This window comes from Diabrotica undecimpunctata, chromosome 3, assembly GCF_040954645.1.
Source record: "Diabrotica undecimpunctata isolate CICGRU chromosome 3, icDiaUnde3, whole genome shotgun sequence".
In the NCBI taxonomy this organism is placed as follows: domain Eukaryota; kingdom Metazoa; phylum Arthropoda; class Insecta; order Coleoptera; family Chrysomelidae; genus Diabrotica; species Diabrotica undecimpunctata.
In genome coordinates, this window is record NC_092805.1 from 35,628,505 (window position 1) to 35,654,840 (window position 26,336).

General features: G+C 31.7%; 2 protein-coding genes across 2 annotated transcripts in view; one reads left to right on the forward strand and one right to left on the reverse strand.

The window, feature by feature from the left end:
* Positions 1 to 21,368, reverse strand: part of LOC140436675 (bleomycin hydrolase) — a 34,939-nt gene extending 13,571 nt beyond the window's left edge. Inside the window, exons 1-6 of the mRNA XM_072525708.1 lie at positions 21,194 to 21,368; positions 20,870 to 21,033; positions 1,704 to 1,949; positions 1,413 to 1,592; positions 1,062 to 1,268; positions 487 to 713 (exon numbers count right to left, since the gene is read on the reverse strand). Coding sequence (XP_072381809.1) covers positions 487 to 713; positions 1,062 to 1,268; positions 1,413 to 1,592; positions 1,704 to 1,949; positions 20,870 to 21,033; positions 21,194 to 21,212 — 1,043 coding nt within the window. The 5' untranslated portion in view covers positions 21,213 to 21,368. The remainder of the gene's footprint in view (positions 1 to 486; positions 714 to 1,061; positions 1,269 to 1,412; positions 1,593 to 1,703; positions 1,950 to 20,869; positions 21,034 to 21,193) is intronic.
* A 322-nt stretch (positions 21,369 to 21,690) lies between these two features.
* Positions 21,691 to 24,088, forward strand: Pop4 (ribonuclease P/MRP subunit POP4). Its single transcript, XM_072525709.1, has 3 exons — positions 21,691 to 21,838; positions 21,895 to 22,419; positions 23,415 to 24,088. Exons 1-3 carry the CDS (start codon positions 21,817 to 21,819, stop codon positions 23,549 to 23,551), a joined length of 684 nt encoding a protein of 227 aa, XP_072381810.1. The 5' UTR covers positions 21,691 to 21,816; the 3' UTR covers positions 23,552 to 24,088.
* Positions 24,089 to 26,336: the final 2,248 nt, after the last annotated feature.

The window sequence follows — 26,336 nt, forward strand, 5'->3', positions numbered from 1 at the left end:
GTCCATCATCAAAAATGAGGAAGACAAATTATAAATGTGTGCGTTGCTCAAATGCTATTTGTTTGGATTGTACTAGAAAGGTTTGTCTTCAAAATTAGTAGGTAGCTGTAGTATATTTTTTGTTTTATCTAGAATATATATATATATATATATATATATATATATATATATATATATATATATATATATATATATATATGTTTGTTTAATTAATTACGCCTAAGAATGTTGTTTTCTATATTACACATTTTGTTTTATGTAAGTATTATGTATGAATAAGTTTTTTTACTCGTTTATACCTAATAAACCCTTTAATATTTTGCTTTTCTCTTCAAATGCTACATTTGTTTTTGGTATATTTCAATTTTTACCTATACTGGTTCAATAGACCATATGTTTCGCATTAGCAATAAAAGTACTATGTTTCGGGTTAAGTCTAACATTGCACATATGCATACTCTAATAATTTTTTAAGAAATAACTTACGCTTTCAAATCCTGAATGCCCTGCTTTGCAACATATCTCTTGGATACCTCGCATCCAAACCAAACAGCTTCCCCTTCTTTGATACTTTTAGCGGTAAGATCCAACAGCAGCTCTACTGGTTGGTTGTTATAGATACACTTTCTACCTCCAGCCATGTTACCTAAGCAATCTACTGTATAAACTTTTCCGTATTCGTTTGTTGGCCTCGGATCAGTTACAAGGCAGACCTGAAAAAACGTTTCAAATACGGAAATTGAGAATAAACGTGAGATATTTTTAACAAAATAATTTGAAATTATTCTGAAGCTATTTTCTTGTGGCATTTTAAATTAATTACTATTTAAATGGGAATAAGCCACAATTAAACGATTTCAGAAGTGGAAATTGAAACGTCAATAAACGTATTTTAACCTTAATTGTGGCTTATTCCCATTTAAATAGTAATTAAAATAATTTGAAATCTTGTTAAATCAAGAAAAAATAATATTATTGAATTAAGTCCAATAGAAAAATTTTGAAAGATCAATATTTTATAACCACCAAACAACCATCTACTGATATATTGTTCAATTTACCTTATCATCGACGTTGAAATATGGTTTAACATGCTTCTCGTAAAATTCTTTTGGGGTGATTGGACCTACGCTCTGGAAAGCCTTGTTCTTGTCATAATACGTCCAGGTGAATGTTTCGCTGGGGATTCCCAGGCAGATTCCTACAACCCTGTAAACATTGACCATTTGCGATTGGATTAGGGTATGTATATCTGCGTCACTTCCACCCTAAAAAAGTTAATCTTTGGTACAAATCACAAAAGAAAACCTTGGGTATTACCAAGTTTCACTGAAATTATTTTTTGCCAGATTCTCTATAATTTCTTCTTGCTCTAAAATAGATATTTCAAATTTCACCTTATTTGTACTTACTTTTGCAATCAATTCTCTAATAGCTCTAGCATACTCTCTAAGCTTACTCTTCAGGATTTGGTTCATTTTAACACTTTGTTCGCAGCTGAAAGATTCGGGAAAATTCTTTTTTGGCATAAGACCATGTTTGTTGATAAGATTTACCAACATATCCCACTGACCACCATCAGAAGTTGGGTCCTTGGGTCCTAAAATTTAGTATATGATGAAAAATATGGTATTTTCTTCCAATTTCTTATCTTTATTACAAAAAGTTAAATAATGACTTATATAACGAAAAAGATTACTCACATGTAATAAAAATGACACCAATCTTCCATCAACTGCCTCATTTCTTCTAGCTGTTTCTACAATATTGAGAAGAAAATTGTTACATCTTTCTATTTTGTCCCAAAAGAAGAGATAGGCTTGAGAAAATTCAAAATCTTCTATGTTGTGGTGTTTGACAAAAGGCAAGCGGATGACATTTAGGGCGGCGAACAACCAACAGCGTCCAGAACTTCGTTGGTTTGTAACTGGTTTACCTTCGGCTTCAATCTACAATAAAAGATATATAAATTATTGGTGGCATTCCAATAACCAAAGGACATTTATGGATCCAGACCAGAGTTGGCTGGTATCTTCCGTAGGATTCTAATGTCCTTGTTTGTTAGAAGGAATTTGTATGTTCACTTGATAATGACACCCCATGCTGTTGTCAATTTTTCTTTTATTAGATTCAAGCCCTTTTTCTTTTAAATACTATCTTGATTTCTCAAGTGTGGTAGTTGGCCACAAAGAATATCAACTTGGGGCAATATTTCATACAATACTATTAAAAAAAAAAAAAAAATTCTTAATATTTAACCCTCTTGAGTCTTTCACTATGTAAAATGTACGAAAGGCACAAAATTATAAGAAACGTTATAGTTGTACCTAGTAGCAGTGTAATAGGAGGTGATTCCTACCTATTTTCTCTTAATGTTCTGAAGATATTTTCTTGTGGCATTTTACAGTAATTATTATTTTAATGGGAATAAGCCAAAATTGAAGGTTAAAATAAGTTTATTGACGTTTCAATCTCCACTTCGGAAATCGTTCTCAAAATACAAACATTCAGAAATTATACAAAATTTGTTTTTTGTTACTTGGTGAAAATTCTTCTAATAATTTAATTTCATCCGATTCATTTATATTGACAATTCAGACATGTATTATACATTTTAAAATAGACGAATTTAAAATGATATTGCCAAGAATGCTGAGTTGCGTTCCTGGGACGACTTTATTGTAAGATAGTTCATTAGATTACATGTAATCAACTTTAACTTGAGAATATCCGTCAGAAAACGTAAATAAACTTATTTTAACCTTCAATTGTGGCTTATTCCCATTAAAATAGTAATTACTATTTTCCCTATTAAACAAGTCACGGCTGTAGAAATATTATCTAAAATTGGGTAGCGTGGCTGCACTGGTTCAGCACAGTTTTTTTAGAAGTCTTCTGAGTTAAACCACGACTTAATAATTAGATACTTAATTTCTACCTAATTTCCAATAAACTTTCTACCTTACATATTCAGCACAATTTCTTGCAACTACAACACCCCGTTAACAAACAGGTCTTAAGTAAATATTGGTTCAAAATCTTAATCAAACGTATTCACTACTTTTTAAGCACCGTAGTTCCAACTAAAGGACCTGTTATACAGGCGTTAATACCATCGCGTTGATGACTGCGTTGATGAATGCATAGCAAGTATGCATTATACATGACTGTAGTTGCGTCGCGTTGAGATCACTTTGTCCGCATTGTCAGCGCTACGTATAACTTGATGCGCGCTATATGCAACGCGTGAAATGAGCGTTACTAATGCGACCGGCCGCGCTAGCAACGCTTGCCGTAGGGATAACGCGGACTCGCTGAGGGCAATGCCGTTCGTATAATTTACTCCATGGTAGTGCTATTTTCCGGTTGGGCCGACTAAGTAAAATTACTTCTCCCAAAATATTGACAAGATCGACTCTGATCGATTCTCCACTATATCAACTAGAAAAATGAAGCTTAGGTCGATCGGTTCGTTTCACCTATCGACCAGAAAGGCGACGCTTTCGAAGCATGTCTCCGCACCGCCAATCTATGCTCAGTCAATATTTCAACTTTCGCTGTTATACATTCTACTCTACAATAATACACTACTGCTGACTGCTGTACTGTACAGTAGTGCATTGATTAGTGATTAGTGTAGTAGTGTCTGGGGGCTCGGGAAGCCTGTTGAGTTTAATATTAATTCTTGTAATAGAAATAATCTTAGCTTTAGATTTTCACTTCAATATGTTTTTGAATTCTATCAGAAAGATTTCTCCTTACCTAATTACCTTCAGTAATATGTTCGGTTGATTTCTAATAAAATTTACGGCATTCTATATTTGTTGCCATAATTCTTGTCGGGTATTAAAACTAGAAAGACGGAGGTGGTCATTTTGACCAATTTGCTTTTTCAAAGTTGAAGGAAATCTTTGTAATCTTTTGACTTTTTCTAAACTAAACTGTTCTATACATTGGTAGTGTTTTATTTTAAATTTATTTAAAAATTCTTGTTTTACGAAATAATATCTGTAGAAGGACGACAAATGATAATTTTGATCCGAATCGATTTATGTGGTTAAAAATTTCACTTTTACGTGGGAATTTCGATCAGTTGGCAATATAATTTTCCAAGAACATTATTTCTAGGATTTGTTTTCAAGTTATTGTCGGTTTAGCATTTTTGTGCAGTATTAGTCTAAAAGCCGTCGGTGACAGTCTGTTATTAGATTGATTTTAAAAAACGTGGTCAAGTCGTGATCGTGGTCTTACTCAGCAACAAGCTTTGGATTATTTAGCGGAACTAGAACAATTATCTGAAACTGAATCTGACGTTCAAGATGTTCTAGGAAATAATGAAAAGAATGCGGAATTTGAAGCAACTACTTTTGGCAGCGATAACAGTGACGATGAAAATTTTCAACCGCCTTCGAGAAGCTCCAGTGACGAGAGCACTGATAACCACGATAATGAAGATCTTCAAAATCCTTCGACATCTATCATTGATGCACAAACATCTGCTGATGGTACTGTGTCGGAAAAAATCAATCTGAACACTTCTGAAGGACCCTTCTGGACCCAAATCATATATGCAAAAACAAAAATGACTGTCGGATCTGTTTCAAGTGCTTTTCACTTATTCATTGACGATTATATTTTGAAACACATAAAACGGTGCACAGAAGTTGAAGCTTGTCGACAATTGCAAACTGAAGAGTGGAAAATTTCTCTAGAACAAATTGAAGCGTTTGTTGGGCTTTTATGTGCTCGTGGAATTTTAGGGCAAAACAGTTCTAGTCTGAAGAGCTTGTGGTCAACAAAGTGAGCAACTCCAATTTTTTCAAAGACAATGTCTCGAGATAGATTTTTACAAATAATGCGATTTATACGTTTTGACATCCGGTCAACCAGACGCCAGAGACTTCAGGGCAATAAATTTTGTCTAATTTCAGAGGTTTGGGAGCGATTTATTTCAAATTGCCAATCATGTTTTATACCTAACGAAAACATAACAATTGATGAACAACTTTTTTCAACAAAGGCGAGGTGCAGATTTACATAATTGATGGCTAACAAACTCGATAAGTTTGGAATCAAGTTCTGGCTGGCTGTAGATGTAGATTCTCGATATATCCTCAATGGTTTTCCATATTTAGGAAAAGATGACACTCGTCCCTCAAATGAAAGACCATGTAGTGTTGAAGCTGATGAAACACTACCTGAAAAAAGGACGAAATGTAACAACTGATATTTTTTTTCTTCTATCCATCTTGCTCAAGAGCTCTAACGAAATAATACAACAATTGTAGGAACAGTCAATAGAATTCGAAGAGAAATACCAAAATCCTTGAAAAATAAGAGGAGTGACCTGTTTTCAACAAAAGCGTTCAAGCATAAAAACTGCGTTGCAATTGGTTACCAAGGTAAAGCAGATAAAAACGTTTTAAAAATTTTATTTTCAACACGTCACTCGTCAGTAGCAGTCGAAGAAGCAGGAAAGAAAAAGCCAGAAATTATAAAATTTCTGGTTCAAGTAAAAGCAAGTTCAAGACGGTGGCCGTTGCAAGTTTTTTATAAATTCCACACCAAGCATTTATTCTCAGTTCATGTTGAAAGTGTGGTTCTCTGACGGCATGTGGATTTTCGTAATCCCAGATGTGACAATTTCTCCAGTTATAAACGGTTCTAAGTGTGAAAGTGGCTTCATCAGTAAAAAAAATATTGCTAACGAAATTGTTATTTGCATTTGTCCTATCCATAACAATTTGTGCAAATTTCATTCGTCGAAGAAGATCTGTGGGTAGCAAGTTATGCATTGGAGTAAAATAGTAAGGTCTTAAATATTCTTTTTTTAATATTCTGAAAACTGAAGCATGGCTTATTCCAGTTATTGCTGATAAACATCTGTCACTTAACTTGGGTTCATTAGCAATTCTTACTAACACATCATCCTCCTGATTCACTGTAATTATTTTTGGACGTCCCAGATCTCGCTTTGGACGGAATTGACCAGTTATCACTAACCGGTCGCTAATACTTAAGTCCTATAATGGGGTTGTCGTCTGTTAGGATATAATTGTAGATATTTTTGAGCAGCAGGACGTCCTGTATAATTTAATTGCGCATAAACACAAACCACATCCCGCATTTCAGTCATCTTACGCTTTTCAATTACAATTATAGGTTTGACGGTTTTAACATAAATAAATGACATCAGCCTACTTAATTTAAATGAGCTTACAACTTGTAAAGTTGATAATTTCTGAAAGAGTGACTTCATAATTCCAAGAGTTAAAAAAATATAAAAACTATTAAAGATTCATGAAAATTTACGATTAGAATTTTAACAAAATTTATCAACAACTTGGTTAAATTAATAAAGACACTAATGTGAAAATAAGCAAAAAAATAAGATTATATTATATTACCTTTAAACGCAAAAATGATATTTATGTAAAGAGCAACGAAGAATAAAAAAAACATGCTAAAATACTTAATACGACAGTGGCGTAGATTGTAAGGGGAAAAAGGAAGTATCTATCCATACAACGCGCCTCTGGTAACAGCGGAAATTTATCTTTTTACACTAATTAAGAAGTAAGTGTAAACTGTTTGTCAAGTTTGAACAAAAAAATATTGGAAGCTGTTAAAACAATGGCTAAATTCGCTGTTAAAACAATGGCTAAAATCGCTATTAAAACAATGGCTAAAATCGCTGTTAAAACAATGGCTAAAATCATTTTCGAATATTTGTAATAAAACACTCCGTATCTCGGTTAAGGAAGAATATTTTTATTTAAGTGCTTTAGGTTAAAATTTCATATTTTGTGCCAAGGTTTCTCCAGATACTATATGGATAATTCTTAATGAAACGCCCTGTATATATATATATATATATATATATATATATATATCTTCGAATTTGATTTGTAGATATATAAAAAAGAGCACACCGACGGATACGTTTTATCGTCAAAAAAAAAACTAATTTACAAAGAAATCATTTTGGCAGAAAACAAAGTCAACAATTCCACGACCTTCATATTATTTGCAGAATGTGAATACTTGAATGTGTATTACAAATATCCTTGTATTATGTCTTTATATAGATAAGAACAGGTGTTTAATGTAAGATTATTATCCTTTTGTTAATGGTAAAAGTCTAGATTGCTGAGCAAGAAAAGGATTGTTTATTGTCACGATTGTGAATAATACCGCATTACATGTTATATTTTTTATTTGCACCGTAATGAATTATATTTATAGTTCTTTACACTTCGATATTTAATAATTATTACAAAATTAGATTATTTCTATATTGATAATCAAACGAAAGGTTACCTATTTAGCCCAGTCTGGTTATGCAAAAATCATCGATTTCACGGCAAAATTTTTCGCAGATGTCTGAAGTTTTTAAAACATAGGTGGGGGTTACTAGATGACGAATGGATGAAAAAGTACTCGTATTTTTACCTTGCGTTTTTTTTTAAATAATAATTTATGGTTACAATTTGATTTTTTGTCTATAAGTTTTTTCCCTTATATTTTACATAAACAATATTTATATCATTTTTTTTATATCAAGAATATCTTTATTTTTCCGTTTTTTTTAAATTAAAATTGATAAATAATTTACGGAGATATTTGCAAAAAAGCAGTTTTTTTGCACTAATTTATAAATTTTATTAATTTTTTATTAACAAAATAAAATGTTATTAATGCATTTAAACATCGACGATTTGTCTTTTAAATGTGTGCCAAATTTCCCCCGATCGGTCAAATAGTTTAAAAGTTATTTAATTTATTTATCCCTGAGGCTAAATATTTAAACTATTGATCTTGCTCTATTAATGATGCTCTAGACACATCTAGCAAATTACATAGGATTCTTTAAGACTTAAACTATGTATCTGAGAAGTTAAATGCATATTTGCGTTTTCATCGAAATTATTTACAAAATATACGTTTGAAAAAGGGGTATGTTTTTTACTTATAAACAATTGTAATAACTTCTATATTTTTCAATCTACAGACTTGTACGTACAACCATTGGATAGCTGGTAAAAAAACTCACAATTAAAACAAAACTTCTATGACCAATAGGAACGAAGTTAGGGACGATTTTTAAAAAAATCATATCTTAATTGTTTATACACATTAAGAAGTAAAATTTGCACAAATTTTACTTCTTAATTTACAGCTTAATACTAAAACTTACAGCCCTTCGAAACGAAGGTACTTTCTAAAGATCGACATAGGGGATAACTGTTTTTTTTTGAGATTGTAACTTCAAATTGAAACACGTAGGAAAAATTTACATTATCTCGGCTTCCATTGCAGCTAGAAACCTCTTTTTTAATCTGGGGTAGCTCGTCGAAATATGAATAACTACATAGTTTTCACTGGCCGAGAAATATGGAAAACCTCGGAAAAATTGAGTCCATTTGAAATTCACCGTAAAAACTTACTTTTGTTTTAAATTTGGCTGGAATAGTCTGTCGCAGTATTAATAATGATGACATAATTTTCACCCCACCCCTCTGGAAATCTCGGAAAATCAACATATATTTTTTAATTTTTTTTTATTTTATGTCAATGATGTAATAGTACTTATATATTTTATAAATTAAATTTCAGGAAAGTTTTTACGGTGAATTTCAAATGGACTCAATTTTTCCAAGGATTCGACGAGCTACCACAGATTTAAAAAAAGAGGCTTCTAGCTGCAATGAAAGCTGAGATAATGTAAATTTTTCCTACGTGTTTCAATTTGAAGTTCCGATCTCGAAAAAAAAAACGGAGTTGAAACAGTTATCCCCTCCACTTTCCTATGTCGATCTTTCGAAAGTGCCTTCGTTTCGAAGGGCTGTAAGTTTCGAAAAATTGGATGAATTTTATAGCTATAAGTTTCAATATAAAGTTTAGATTTTCATTCAGAATTTGTGCAAATTTTACTTCTTAATGTTTATAAACGATGGAGATATGATTTTTTAAAAAATAGTCCCTAACTTCGTTCCTATTGGTCATAGGTTTTTTTTAAATGTGAGTTTTTTTCCAATGGTTGTACGTACAAGTCTGTTTTATAATTGTTTATAAGTAAAAAGACATACCCCTTTTTCAAACGTTTATTTTGTAAATAATTTCGATGAAAACGCAATATGCATTTAACTTCTCAGATAGTTTAAGTCTTAAAGAATCCTATGAAATTGGCTAGATGTGTCTAGCATCATTAATAGAGCAAGATCAATAGTTTAAATATTTAGCCTCAGGGATAAATAAATTAAATAACTTTTAAACTATTTGACCGATCGGGGGAAATTTCGCACAAATTTAAAAGACGGTAATTCCTCGATGTTCAAATGTATTAATAACATTTTATTTTGTTAATAAAAAAATTAATAAAATTTATTAATTAGTGCAAAAAAACTGCATTTTTGCAAATATCTCCGTAAATTATTTATCAATTTTAATTTAAAAAACGGGAAAATAAAGATATTCTTGATATAAAAAAAATGATATAAATATTTTTTATGTAAAATATAAGGGAAAAAACTTATAGACAAAAACTCCAATTGTAACCATAAATTATTGTTTAAAAAAAACGCAAGGTAAAAATAAGAGTACTTTTTCATCTATTCGTCATCTAGTAACCCCCACCTATGTCTTAAAAGCTTCAGATATCTGCGAAAAATTTTTCGATATTTTTTTAACTATACTGGGCTAATTCGCAACATTGACAGGATGTGTTTATTAGTTTTTTGTGCTTATTTGTTTTGATTTGATATTTTTATGACTAAGCGAGTCAAGATGTAAAGTCGCTTTTTGTCGACTGCTACTGAATATTGAATTTTTTGTTATATATTTAGTTTCGTTTTTGAATATTTGAATCAAGTCATACATACTGTTTTATCAACGTTTACAAGTGTTACATTGTAGGAAATAATTATAAATTCTGCGGTGTGATAAAATATATTATAATGTATTTTAATGTACATATTTTAGAGAAAAAAACATCAGAAAGCCGAGATATCATTGGAAGATAAAACAGCACTTACATTGCAAGAGATTACTGCATTATTAATCGTAATTATTAAGCAATGTTATCAAACATCGTTCAGTATTGTATGCAAAAGATAACAATCGTCATTATTTTAAATTGACTATATCACCACTGAAAATATTTATTAGCATTCTTATATTATCCGGTTATATTATTACATGGTCTCATATTGATATGTACCCGCTGGTCAAAAGATAAAGGTCTAAACTTGTGGAATGTAATGAGCCGTAATACGTTTAGACAAATCAAATGAAAGGAAATGATTCGTTTGCAAGAAATGATGACACTCACTAACAAATTGGAAGAGTTTGGGCAACCATTTTTAGAGCCGCCATTTTGAAAAAAAAAGGACAAAAAAATGTTTTCAAGTAATTTAATGTATGTACTTTCACCCGTAAAAAGTTTGATTTTCAAATATCTTTTGAACTATAAATACAATTTATTTAAAAAACACGGTTTGTAAAGAAACCTGGCCTTAAACTACGAAGTTTTGAATTTGGCATAATTTCGAACACTTATCACCACAAAATCTTTGTCGACAATTTTTTCTCCTCCTGTAACCTTTTTAAATTACTACAGTTTTGAGTAGATACACTAAAAGATAATAAATTTAAATGCAGAAAGAATCTGGATATCAAGATCTGCACATGGAATGTCAAATATTAACTAATATTAGCATTATTAGCGTTTATGCTCCAACGGAAGAAAAAGAGGACGATGAAAAAGACATATTCTATGAGGTACTAGACCGAGAGTACGATGAGTGCCCAAAAAATGACATCAAAAAAATAGCAGGAGACTTTAATGCCAAAGTAGGAAGAGAGAATTATATTTTCGCCCATCATCGGAAAAGAGAGCCTACACGTAGACTCTAATGATAACGGTCTCAGAATCATAAACTTTGCGAAGTCTAAGAACATGGTAATAGCTGGGGACACGATTTCCCCATAAAGATATACATAAGGGAACTTTAACGATTAACCGAAAGATCATATAATCATCGATGCAAGACACTGCTCTAACTTATTAGATGTTAGGTCTTTTAGAGAAGCAAGCATAGATAATGATCACTATTTAGTTAAAGCACGATTTAAATAGAGAATATCCAATTTAAAAAAGGAGATCGGAAGGAGAGAAAAAATCGACATTAATAACTAAAAGATCCCGACATTGCAAATGTATACAGAAAGCAAATAGAAGATCAAATAAGGACAAAAAACTTAGAAGAAGACATTAACCAACTATGGGCAAATATACGAGATATTGTGTTACAGAAATCGGTTGAAATATTGGGCAAAACCAAGTCAGAAAAAAGAAATCATTGGTTTGATCATGAGTGCGAAATGGCCACAAATAGAAAGAATGCAGCATACCAAAAAAACATCGACGCAGGTTGTGCACGAGTATAGACGTCTTAGAAGAGAGGAAAAACGTATCCATCGACGTAAGAACAGGGAATATGAACAGAACACTCTCAATGAGATACAAAGTTTATTCGATAAAAACCAAACGAGGAAATACTACAAACACTTAAATAACAACCGTCGAGAATTTAAACCACGATTAAAAATTTGTAAAGACACTAACGAAGAAAGTCTACATGATAGAAACTCAAATCTTAACAGATGGGCACAACATTTCAGCGAACATCTAAATATAAACAATATTGAAAGAGGTTACAACATAGAAAATCAACAAAATCTACAACGTCAACTACACAGTGAAGACCCAAGAGAAGAAGTGTCAAATGCCATCCTAAAACTCAAAAACAATAAAGCCGCAGGAATCGATGAAATCTGTTCGGAAACGTATAAAAAAGGTGGTGATCAACTTTTTGCAACAATCCATAAACCAATAGTATTTATATGGCAGAATGAATTGGTACCCGAAGAATGGCTAAAGGGAATAATATATGTCCGTTGCATAAAAAGGGTGATCAACTGGAGTGTAAGAACTATAGAGGCATTACTCTGTTAGCATCTGCGTATAAAATCTTCGGCAATGTATTATTTGAAAGACTTAAACATTTTAGAAAGGATATTGTTGGTCAATATCAATGCGGATTTATTGCTGGAAAGTCAACTACACATTAAATTCAAGCACATAGGCAGATTCTAGAAAAGTCACTAGAATATAACATAGATACACACCATCTCTTCGTCGACTTCAAAGCAGCCTATGGCAGTGTGAAACGAACTGCATTATATAATGCAATGATAGACTTTAGAATCCCACGTAAGTCAGTTAAGTTGACCCACCTACAATGCAAAACGTAAGCTCACGCGTTAGAATTGAAGGAGAAAACTCTAGGTTCTTTGACATTAATAATGGTCTAAGACAGTGGACGCGCTGGCGTGTCTCCTCTTTAATATTGCCTTAGAAAAGACAATCAGATAATTAAATATTAGAATGAATGTAACTATTTTTAATAGATCCACGCAAATTCTCGCATTGGCTGACGATATAGTTATAGTGGACAGAAGTATGAGAGACATGGTGCTGTGTTTTACAAGGCTTGCGGACTCGGCAAGTGAATTAGAACTTGTGGTAAACGGAGAAAAAACCAAATATATGTTGGTTTCTAAAATCCCCCAGAATATCCAACAGAGAATTCAAATTAACAACCATACCTTTATCAAAGAATTAACATATCTTGGATCGCTAGTAAACGCAACAAACACGACAAGCGAAGAAATAAAAAGTTTCATAGCAATAGCAAACAGAACTGTTCACGGTCTCCAAAACATTTAAAAAATCAAAATATAAAACGTGCAGTAAAGCTCAATATATACAAGACCTTAATAACACCGCTATTGATATATGGGGCTGAAACGTGGACCTTTCTTAAAATGATGAAAGACTTCTTGGTATTTTTGAGAGAAAAATTCTTAGAAAGATTTTTGGGGCCGTAAATGAAAATGAACTATGGCGTCGAAGATACAACTTTGAACTATATCAGTTATACCACCGATCCAGATATTGTGAAATTCGTTAAAGTTCAGAGACAGATGGGCTGGACACATTGCTAGGTTGTCAGATCACGAATACACAAAGAGATTAACATTTTCAAAACCAGAGGGCACAAGAAGCTGAGGACAACCACGAAGGAAATGGATTGATGACGTGGAAGAAGACCTACAGATTCTAAGGGTCAGAAGATGGAGGGAAGTCTCCAGGAATCGACAGGAGTGGCGAATTCTTTGTGAGCAGGCCAAGATCCACAAGGGATTGTCGAGCCACTTATGATGATGACATGGAATGTCAAAACCTTATAAGAGGCAGGAAAATTCTAAAATATAATAAGTACAGGAGATAAAGAGAATGCATATTGAAATCATCGGAATAGCAGAGTTGAGATGGCCAGATTCTGGAGAAGTACAAGTGGAAGATCACAAGGTATACTACTCGGGAAAAAATGATGGATCTCATGAATATGAAGTCGGAGTAATCGTATCACCCAAGGTTGCCAAATGCATTATTAACTTTACACCAATATCAGAGAGAGTCATGTTACTACAAGTACAAACCCCATCAATATAAACACCAGGCAAGTTTATTCTCCTACTGCAGACAAAAAGAGTAAGAAGTAATTCAGTTTTATCAGGAAATTGACAGAATCATACAGAAAATTACAAGACAGGAAGTGCTCATCCCTATGGGAGAAATGGGGGGCCAAGTTTGGAGCTAAGAGATAAGACACTAGAAAAATTCTCAGAAGATTCAGATCTAGTTGACACCAACACATTCTTCCAATTACCACCTCGAAATGTGCACATGTGGAGATCCCCTCAAGGCAAATTCGATAGAATCATTAGAAATCAAATAGATTACATTTTAGTATCTATTAAAACTCAAAAAAGTACAGAAAAAGGAATCAGAAGCATACGATATGTGTATGCTGAAAGGCTTTAATATGAAAATTCAGGTCCCAGCCATGTTAAACAAGTAAGTGATTGCGATTAGAGACGAAGCGAATGAGGAACAAAAGATCAAACATGTTAAAAACATTATTCGAAATGTAAAGGAAAAACACTTAAAAGAAAATAAATTAATCAAGAAAAAGTAATGGAAAACAGATGAGATCCTGGAGCTGATGGGTGAAAGGAGAAAAGCCATATATGACCATAAAGTGATAAATATAACAGTAAGAAACAATCAGAAAAGCAAAAGAAAAAGAAGCAATAGAAAGATGTGAAGAAATTGAGATTCTACAGTCAAAACACGATAGTTACAATGTACACAACAAAGTTAAAGAACTCACAGGTGGACTAAAGACGAAGACAGAAAGGAAATCTAACTGATTCTGATGTAAACATCTTTGATAAACAGAGTAAAATAAAAACGTGGAGAGAATACTTAGAGAAATTGTTTGAAGACCAAAGAAATAACACACTTGAGCTAGAAGAGGAGGCAAATGATGGGTCAAGATTATTGGAGCAGAAACTTCATTTGAAATAGCACAGCTTAAAGATATAAACGCAGCAGGTCCCGATAATATACAGTCAGAACTACTCAAACTCATGGACAACGAATCAATAGCAATAATCACATAGATACTCAACAATATATACAACTCTGGAGAAATACCGACAGAATGGCTGAAGTCTGAGTTTATTGCACTTCCGAAAAACCCAGGGAACTTGAGCCACGGAACTATCAAGGTGAACGCCGACACACATAAATCTTATATTTAAAAATCGTAGAACAAATTTACCACAAAACTATGAGCCGAAAGGTGAGAAGCTCCCACTCATGTTGAAGCTAACCAAGCATCTGCACGAAAAATTAATGAATTAAAACTTATAGCAAATACGGATAAAGATAGAATCAACCATTTTCTTCACTAGAATATCATTTATAATCCAAAGTTTCTACTAAATTAATAATTATCTTAGTTTTCCCCCAGTATCATACTGTACTGACTTTCCCTGTCAGAATTCGTTGAATTATTTCATTAAATCCATTAACAAAATATAAATTAAATGACATGTATAAAAATATATTCTCTAGTCTAGATTTAAAGGCCACAAATCATAACAAAACTCAAAACCAGATAACTAAAATTTGTTTACTTCGTTTAATGAAAAATCTTATCATTATTTTGATATTTTTTTTTACATATTAATTTCCTACCACATGTTTGTAAATAGTACTCTTTTAGTAGGGTATTTTGTGGTAAAGAATATCATGTTGAAGAAGTGAATACAGTTTTGATTTTATATTTGTATTGAGTGTAGACAACAACATAGTTCATTGTTCTGAAACTGTTCACTTTTATATCAGCTCTTATCAAATATTTCCTTGAAAATAAATCACAATTTTAAAAAGACATATCGGCTTAAATTGTGGAAAATCTTTTGCAATTATTTCCAAATACAACTGACTATTGAACATAATGTCTCATATATGTTTATGATTAGCATATGTTATTATACATTTTATAGATTAATATAGTAACCAAAATAAAGAGTAAAATGACAATAGGAGGAAAAGCAGGGGTTTCAGGCCAGTCCATTCCCTATCCTACATTTTTTTTATTTAACTGTTGAAAACTTCATTAAGAAATTACCTAATGACCCATGTGGTACATTCATCAATAAGATAACACAACCCATTGCACCTACCCCAACTTATTTTCTGAACAATAAAACTAAAATTAACAGTTATTGGTATAACTGACTTAAAACACCTGTTAATAGTAATTAAAAAGGTGTTGTGATAGATGCAATTACTTGTACTAAGTCAACAAACAACTATTGATTAAGACCCAGTCAAGACGAGAGCCAATAACCTCCACATTTATGTTAAAACTGTAAGCCGAATTTGACAGTAGCACGAAAATCATTAGCTCATGCTGATAAAGAAATAAATGTCAAGTCGTGGCAGAACGACTGTGTTGGTTGAAAACAGAAATAACCAACAGAAGTTTGCTACAAACAAAGTTGTGTTAAAAGTGCATAGGTATTATCAGCATCTTTTATAATAGTCACTCATTGACATTCATCTACATAAAGATGTTATTATTTATTTACAGATTTGCATTGCTCAATAAATAATAGATAAGCAATGAAAAAACAATGCTATCAGTATTTAAAAAAAAATACCTATCTTGTTTAACTTATGACATTAAAATCCTAAATACACACGTACAAGATGTTTATAACACTATATAAAAGTTTTATATTTAATCAATATAACTGAACAGGATATGGTATAAATAAAGGTGTATAAACACTGTAATAAATATTATGGGAAACTTTTTTAATTCATATTATTTAATATAACTTAAAACATTAATTAACAGTATTAAGGGGAATAGGGTATTTTTCTACATTTTTTAAATGATTTTATTCAATAGTGTAACTCTTTCGATAATAATTCATTTAGTTCAAATCAGAATGTTTGTCAGACATTGACAATATGTCTATAACTTCTGTCCTCACCAGGAATAATGATACTAGTTCTATTAAAATTTCTGCATGTGTTTATGTCCCACATTTTGTCTTATTGCTTCATAACAGGTTAAATAAATTTATGCCATGTATTTGTTGTGACTCCCTTAATAGCACATTCTATGTACTTATAATACTTTCACATCACTCAATTTAAAAGTTATATTTTACATTTGTGTGTGTAATTTGCTGGAAAGTGCTTTTAAGTAAAGCGAAAATTCTAAAATTCCTCCAAAAACCTTTGTTTTGAAGTTTTAATATTCATATCCTGTCTTACTGTCCAAACTTTCTTTGCTGTCTCTTGCTGTGTTTAACTAAATAAACTTCATCATAATAATACATTTTTTACCCTGCACTTCTATGTTCACATACTGCCTTTAAAAGCTTCCATAAAATTTCATATTTTTCTGTCAACAGACTTTTCCCATTTCTTTTTCAGTATCAAAAATTATTTTTCTTATGATTCCTGTTAATAGATATTTTGGTAAAATATTTTGTTTTTAAAACATAACCCATGAATGTATTAATAGTATTATATTTTATGCCTTCATATATAAAAACTGGTTTCTGATCTCTATTTTTGGATTATTAATAGTTTTGTTACCTTTAATTACAAAAACACTACCTAATATGAAAGTTTCATTAACTGTGGAACTGTGCACACATTTCTCTCATGAATATCTTGGAACACATATTTTATTAGATTCCTTTCTTCCAAACTTAGAAAATGCCATTTGTTATTTCTAAGGTGATAAGTGGTAAGAGTATAAGTCAAATAACAGTGTTTTCCAGAAATCGAATTCAAATATTTGAGATGATGGTTTCTTCTGTTAATGTAGTTTTTGAACAGTTTTTTGCATATGTTTTGTTTAACTAACACAAAATATTATCTTTACAACTGTTTCAGTTGATAATAATTATTTTTTAATTAATTAGTTGACTTGTACTGTTAGGAATGAGGTGCACAAGTGACTTATACTCCTAGACTAGGTAGCATAGGTTTGTTGTAATACTACAGCTTCAATCGATTGATATAGTTCAGGTGTGAGTTATGGGTAGGTAAAATAAAAAGAGGAAATACAAAATAGTTATTTATATTTCATTTATTTTGGAAAAGAAAAATTTTATTTCAATGAAAATACCTACATTATTGTACTAAGCGAACCTTAAATTATTAAAAATTGATATTAAAATAGTGATCCTGTTGGATTAGTCCTCTTCTTCCAGATCTAAGTCGGGCAAATTGGCTTTCACTGATGCGTTGCACATCAAATTTAAATAAAAACTGCGAAAATCAGGAGTTATTAGTGGTAGTAGATCCATTATGTTTTTCTTTTTTTTTTTCTATCGCAATTGATAGTGACGACACATAGCAAGGCTCAGGTTTCAATTGGAAATCTGAATTTCTTCTTTTCAAATCCAGACGTCGAAAATGTCCTCCCTCTTTCGGAGAGCATTTAAAAAATACAGTTTTTGGGTTGCTTGAACAATATCTCGGCCATCTTAAATCGGTCCATTTAAATGGCTCTCCAAGTGTGTCTTTTTTTTAATGACAACGAGCTTTTATACAATTCAGCAAAATTTAAAAAATCTTTGTGAGATAATTCCACTACTGCAAACTTTTTTTGTTACGTACTATTCTCACTAGTTGGTACCAATCGTGAGGTACTGAAATTTGCATTTCCAGCTTTTTTTTGTTTTTCGATCATTCCATGATCTACGTCGCACTCCAGGTGGCTGTGCACATTGAAAATAAACTTGTGGTCGACCTGCTCTAATTGTGGGTTGTGTTGGAGCAGTGTTAAAAATATAGCTGTAACGTGTGAATTTCTATTTTGTCCTCCACATGAATCAGAGTGGAGAACTCCTTTTTTTATTACTTGTGGAAGTTTTGATAGTTCCTTATAAATGCATGTTGCGATCTGGTTTGCTCCCCTTCTTCCTTCCGCTTCATGCCACATGTAGCACGTTACATTGCCTGTTACCATTTCGTGGAAAGTAAGATTGAACGTCCACAGCTGCCGTTTATAAAACGACACAGACGAATTCAAATAAGGCGTCGGAAGGCACTGCTGTAGATGAAAGTATAACATCTAGTGTTGTTCTGGTTTTTGTCTTTTCTGGCTTCGGTCTTGTCAGCCCTTTTGATTGTATAGGCAAAGTCAGCTTCATTTAAGTGACTGTTCTTTTCTTCCCTTATACACCGTCGTTCATCCTCGTTTGTGGCAACCTTTTCTTTTACTGCTAATGTATCATATTTGTGACAGGTATCTACTTTAGGACTTTTAAAGGAAATGTTTAGTTTATTGAATTCTCGTTCATATACAGTTTTACAGGCAGGTTTGTCTACATGCTCCTTGTATAACGAATACATTTTTGTCAAGTTCAGAAAGGCTGGTAAGTATTTTTTTGTACTTTGCTTTCGGGTGTAATGGGATTCGTATGCTGGGAAAGATTTAATATAGTTACGAATAGCTTGAATCGTCTCAACAGAAAGTTTGTTAGCTGGTGGGTCCTTACCTCTTTGGTCGGGCTTCACAATACTTGAGGTAGATCTTAAACCAGCCTCAATTGCAATTGTAACAAACATGTTTGTTTCACCTAAGGTCTTCATAAAGCAACCTCGACAAACGTTTTTTCTGTTACCATTAAATTTAAAGCGAAATGCATGTGTATATTGTCGAAATTTTTCTTTTTCTGGATCATCGGTCCGTTTTCTCATGACTTTGGGCTGACTAGATTCAACTAAACTTGAAATATAATTTGAGCGCTTATCTCGACTGCCTAAGCTTCACTACTCTTTAAAAATATTGGATTGGATTTCAGGAGTGATACTATCCTTGCACTTGGAACGGCAGTTTTGCAGGTCAACCATTTTTCTTCCAGGTTTTACTTTACCTTCTATCGTCTCACAACTGAGACCTGCATTCCGTTTTGTATATTTTTCTAATCTTCTTTTTTTTTGAATATTTTCTTTCAGCGGTTAACTTTAAAGCATTTTTAGAATATGTTTTTGTTGAACTAGATCGCACTCTTTTTGTTGAATCACGACTTTGATGAAATACCTCAGTAAGACAATCCTCACTGTCAGTATCGCTGATATCCGGTATAAAATTAGGATCTTGATCGCAGAAAATTGGACAAAAAATATGTTAAAGAGAGTCACCTAGGTAATGTAGTTATTACATCATAGACTAATAGTATGTTATATTAATAATAAGTCCAATTTGCATAACTAACTTATAATTTAATAACTAATAATTAATTTGAGCTCCTGTATCGTTTTTCTTTAACAAATCTAAAATTTTGTGGGTTCTGTTGTTAACACTAGAGGAAGACATCTTCAATCACCACTTGATTACAAGTAATAAAAAGTATTTCAAATAAATCAATTCACACGTTTTTCAAAAGTAAAATCAAAACATGGCATAAAAAGTGAAGTTACAAAGCACGATAACAACGAGAGCAACAAATCTCAAAAGTACAAGTCCTAGCAATACGTCACTATGACCTACCGATACCAACAGTATAACTTGACTTGTACCCTTTATATGTATCACATATACGAAGGTGTGACTTATAATCTTAGGATCAATGTGAGTTGTACAAAAAAGTATGGCTTTAACTACTTATACTCTTCAGAAAGTACGGAGAAGTCAATGACAGAGCAGATGGAGAAAAATTCTCAGAATCAACAAAATCTGACTTATACTCTTACTACTTATTACCTTAGATTTATCCCACATAAATCACTTAAAAATAGAGTTTTTTAACTTTGATGTTTTCAATTTCAAAAATTTCAAGGGCTCTGTATATTACATTAAGAAGAACAATTACAAGAAATATCTCAAAAGCATTGCTTTATTATATTAAATATAATGTAAATTGTGAGAAATGAACATAGTACCTTTACTAAAAGAAACAATGTGTTTTATAAACGATATTAAACTTTTTTATGTGGAGACTTTAAAATTATTCCCAGTACACAGTAATATATATTGATTTGAGTACTATTCTTGAAAAATCTAATATTGAATATTAGTTGCTTATATTTTTTTACAATACCTATGTGTAAATATTCTGAATGATTAACATATAAACTGAAAACAAATATGGACAGTTGGATTAAAAATCTAAGATTTGTAATTACAATTTTTTTATTATTCTACAAACATTTGATAAAATATATATTTATAGCAATAAAAAAGCAATAAACAAACTCCCACATAAACTTGAGGAAAACACTAGGTCATCATATTAAAAAAAAGAGACACTTGGCAGCTGATTAACACATCAAACAGAGCAATGAAAGTTTTTCAACAAACCGCAACCAAACTAATCAATTAAAATTAATATCTTGTGCAATTCAGATCCTTACCTTATGGTTGAAAACGTGGTGTGTTTCTTCAAGGGTTTTTCTCCGAAGGGCCGCTTCAAAGGGATCTATTTTAGAGCAAACATTTTGGGCTAGGAGATTCTTTTGGTCCGCATAAAATTCTTTTCGAAAGTTACCCAAGATTTCTTCGTCCAAAAAACCTTGAACTATTTGTTTTGGCATTAAAATGTTTATTTTGCGACAAAAAAATACTTTAAAGTTGGATGATATGCAAATTTTGACAGGTGCATTTAATCTAAATAAATGCATAATTGTTTTGATCTTTTTTTTCGATATTTCAATGATGAAAATAATTCGTATTCTTACCTTTTGTGCTAGAATCCATTATAAAACAATATTGCTTGATTAGGTAGGTCAAACTTTCCAACAAACTGGGAGGAAAAGTACTGACTTGAAACTTGAAAGTAAGAGTAGAAGAAAGCAAATTGCAGAAAGCCAACCACTGAATACAAACTACAAGTACAAAATGCCAAATCAACACACTCCCCCTGTAGCTTTAAAGTGACATTTGTAGTGTCTCCAAATCCTTATCCGTGAAAAATTCAATGATTTCCATAAAATATATGTAATTTATTACATCTAGTCCAATAAAAATGAATAAATTCAAATTAATCGATACATTTTGATAACTGTAAAACTACAATAAGTAAAATATTTTACAGAAATACGAAATTTATTTTTGCCTTTTCTTTACTTATACATATGAAAGACAAAGAGCACATGATAAATTCCATGAATTCATAAAATTTGACATTTACCAAATAACCATCAAATACCTAACACCTGCATAGCCCAAAAAAAGAATAAGAAGAAGAAGTACCTAACACCTAACCTCAAATTACAATGTTTTGAAAAAGTCAAACAAATCAAATTGTTTAATGCTGCAAAAAGTAAAGTAGAATATTGGAAGAATCCCACTCAATGAAAAGATGAATAGAACTGATTTAAAAGGTATTTAAAAACCACATTTTACATGAAGATGATTTTTAATTATTAATTATTTTTAGAACTCTTGCATAGCGATCTTCCAAATGAAATAATACAGTTACCCAGTGTTAGTACTAATGATTCACTGGAGTATGTAAAGCACTTTTTGTCACAGAATTTACCAAGTTCAGACAGCAAAAATCTAACGGCCGATTTAAAATGGAACTTTCTATTAGAAAAGCATTCCTTTGAAAAAAGAAAAACTGGTTTTAAAGGCAAAAAAAGTTTCCTGACTAGAAAACAACGAAAAGATCTTAATTTACTTAAAGTTCCCAGAGAGGGTTGGGACTATGAGCAGTTAGAGAATCTAAGAGACATGTGGAGGTCGTACATGAGGGAAAACTTAGATTTAAATCGCAAAGCACCAAGCTGTATAGATCAAGAATGGAATGCTTTTAGTGTAATTGTTGCAAAGTCTGAATTAATTGGAGCTGAAATAACTGTAGTCAGATCGAAAGTTCCTAGTTTATTAAGAATGAGAGGTACTATTGTTTTAGAGACTAAAATGACCTTTCAGATAGTTACAGCAGAATCTAAGCTAAAAAGTAAGTTAGTTTTATTTTTGTATATTGTATATGTGTGTATTAATTGATATGTATGTGACAGCAAATTTGATGGCTTCAGTATATTCAGCTGTATTTAGAAGGTGTATAGCCTCCATTGATGAATATTCACAAACCATTGAAAAAAATTGTAATTAAGTCGGTTGTAGATTTATCATTTAAATGCTGATAGTTGGCATTTCAGTGATTATACTAATCATAAATGTCAGTGTGACATTTATAACGTTGACAATATAAATGTTATTTATAAACAGACTGTATTAAAATTTTTATTAAATCCATAAACATATAATATAAGATAAACTGATGTTTGCAATACCAGCCTGTTCCCCCCCAGTGCGATAGAGAAAACTGATGCAAAGCAGTCCATGCATCTCTCTCTAGTGAACCAGCTTTATGGACCATGTGATCATTTAGGTCGCATGGTTGATAAACCTAGAACATTAGAAAGAGATGCAGAGACCACTTTGCATCAGTTTTCTCTGTCTTACTGGGGGAACGGGTCTGCATTGCAGTGCTCAGTCTATTTGTATTATAATATGTCTATGGTGCAAGTGACTAAAATCTAAACCAGTGTAATTTCTATTGCACAGACTACTCTAAATTGATTTTTTCCTTGGTCTATATTTTTAACTATTACCAAGATCAATTAATAATGAGAGCCAACCATTATGTTAGTGAATATTTAGTTGTTGAAAAGGAAGAAGGAAAATATATGTACCAGACTACCAGATGTTTTAGAAGAATTATTTGATGGTTATGCCACATTTAATGTAGGAGAGAAAATTGCGCAGTTCTGTGAGTTTTTGAATTGTTAGTGGAACAGAAGTTAGGAGGGAAAAGTTAAAATATCACAAAAAATAAGGGAATAAACAAACAAAAGAGGGTTTAATATTGATTTTATATAAGTATTTATAAATTTTTTTTACAAAATTTACAATTTGTTTAATATTTACAATATGTTTTCTTCTTTTTAGTATTAATTAAAGCAGATTCTGTGTTTGAATTTCAACTGGACAATATAAAATTTACAGTTTTTGGAAAATACTTGATGACAAAACCTAGTGAAAGAAGTACCAAGAAAATTAGATCACAGATGACACCAGATCTATAGTTATTAAGATGTTTGTATGGTTTTTTAAATTAAATTTATTAATAAACTCTTTTACTTAACAACATTTTTAAAAACAAATAACACACAAATAATAACCAACCCTACCAATTTTCCGGTAGAACTAGGGATTTTGCGACCTCATCCAGTGATTTTTATTATATCACTTGTACTACTTTAATTTTTCTTTGAATTGTGTAATATATGTAAGTAGGTATACTGTTCTTATAGAAAATATGTTACATCTTTTACATTTAACAACAAATTCAGCAATCTTACCTCGGGAAATTCCCTACCTGCACCATGAAAACAAATCTAGAAGTTTAACTGTGAGGGGAAGTACTTATTGCTATATGGGAATACCCTATTTATGTAGTGTAAAACCATTTAGCCGGTCTTGAAAAGGATATTATAGTTATCTTTCGGTTTTTATTCAAAATTAAACATGTCATCAAGTGAGAGTAAAAGTACTGAACCGAAAATAGCGAAAAAATTAAATATTCCCAAAAGTATAAAGAAGAACGGGAAAGATTACCAGAGTTTGTAGGGTGGCTAAAAAAGAATAGCAAAGGTGAACTTGCGTTTTGCATCAAAAGTTGTAATAAAGACATTAATATAAAAAGTGAAAAGGACTTAATTATTAAACATTCAAATTCAAATATTCACAAAGAAAAATGTAAGTCTATTGCTACACAGTTATAAACAGTATATTTTTCAGGACATTAAACGGATTCGTGTTTTAGCGAAAATATGTTTGGCAGCATTTATTGCAGAACATAATTTACCATTTACTGCAATGGAACATCTCCCAAATTTAATTTAAAAAAATTGTCACGGTTCAAACATTGCCGAGGGACTAGCATGTAGTCGGACAAAGACATCTGAAGACAATTATGAAGAAAGATTTTCCCTGAACGTGGATGAATCAACAGATAGGAGTACAACAAAACATTCATCTTTAGTGGTTAGATATGTTAATGACGATAACAATATCCAGGATATATATGTTTGTCTTATTAAACTTTCTGTGACTGATGTAGTGTCATTATATAATCATGTAGTAATATTTTTGAATGACAACAAGATTCCATATAAGGATAACTTAATAGGGTTTGGCTCTAAAAAATCATTAATTACGTTATTAAAACGTGATATACCCACATTATTTGTCATGAAATGCACATGCCATTTATTTCATTTATGCGCATCTTATTCATGTGAAAAATTGCCGAGGTTTGTGGAAGATCTTACTAGAGATATACATCATTATCTTGGTTCTAGCCCTAAAAGAATTGCCGAGTATGCAGAATTTCAAACTTTGTGGCGTTAAAATTCATAAAATCCTGCATCCTTCACAAACCCGATGGATATCAGTACATAGTGTGATTTGTAGAATTTTAGAGCAATATGCAGCATTACTCAAGTTGCACTTTTATTTTATAATTTTATACAGGGCAATAATTTACAAGCATTAGACAGTGAATGGCGGAATTCAAACTTTCTCAGATGGTGGTATAATATTTTGGCAACAAGACAAAAATCTTAAATTGAGTGACAATTCCGAGTTGTTTAATATCTTAAGTTCTTTTGCTTTCTATAGGTATATTATCTTTACCACACTCCTCAACTAATGTCGAACGAATATTCTCAGTTATAAATTTAATGAAAACGAAGCAGAGAAACAAATTAAGTAGGTACAGAAAGTATATCAGGGTTGTTACATACTAAACGATTAATACGTAATAATTACTGCTATACTTTCCTTGGTGATAAAAAATGAATCAAAATAAAAATTAGATTAGTTTATAATTTTTTTTTCATGGTTATTTAACTTTTTTGTAACTTAACTATAACTATTCTGTACTTTTTTAAAAAATAAATAACATTTTTTAAATTTGCCGTAGTTTTTTTTTAAATCTGTCGATTTTTACCAATTTTTTTTGTATTATCATGTCATCTACACTCCTAGCAGAGTGATCGCCACCCCATTCTGATTCATTTGTCGTGGGGAATCAGTCCGCATTAACATTTTGTTTATGCGACTTGGCGTCTTCTACAATATTTCTTTGTTCTTTCCTGTTTTTGCTTATGGTTTTCCAATATCTAGTTCCCGTCTTCTTAAAGTCCGCAATCATTTGGTTCTCCCATCTCGTCTTCGGTCTTCCTCGTGGTCTGCCTGATACTGGTCTCCATTTCGTAATTTTCTTCATAACTGCTTCTGGATTTCTCCTTTTTAGATGTGCCATCCATCTAAGTCTCTGTGCCTTGATAAATCATACGATGTCTTCTCATATCAAAAGTTCTCTTACTTCGTAGTTCATTAGTTTTCTACATTCATTATTACCTAAGTTTAGTGGACCTGCTATTCTCCGAATGATTTTTCTTTCTAAGATCCTCAATCTATCTTCATCTTTCTGTGTCAGGTACATTACTTCAGCACCATATGTGATTACTGGTCTAATTGCTGCTCTAAAATTTCAGTTTAGTATTCTGAGTAAGCTTCTCATCTTTGAGGAAGTTGTTGTATTTCCAGTAAGTTCTGTTTCCTGCCAGAATTCTTTCATTGATTACTATACTTCTTTTATTAGTTCCATTAACGGAAACTCCAAGATATTTAAAGGGTTCTACCTTTTCAAACTCATATTCCCCAATATTTAACCTTATTACATTAACTGTATGTTTTTGCACAGTATAGATAATGTGTTGTTGTCTATACTGTGGTTTTTGTATCAATCTACCGATTTCAGACATTTTAGGTTGGCAACGCTGATATACACATAAAAGTGTA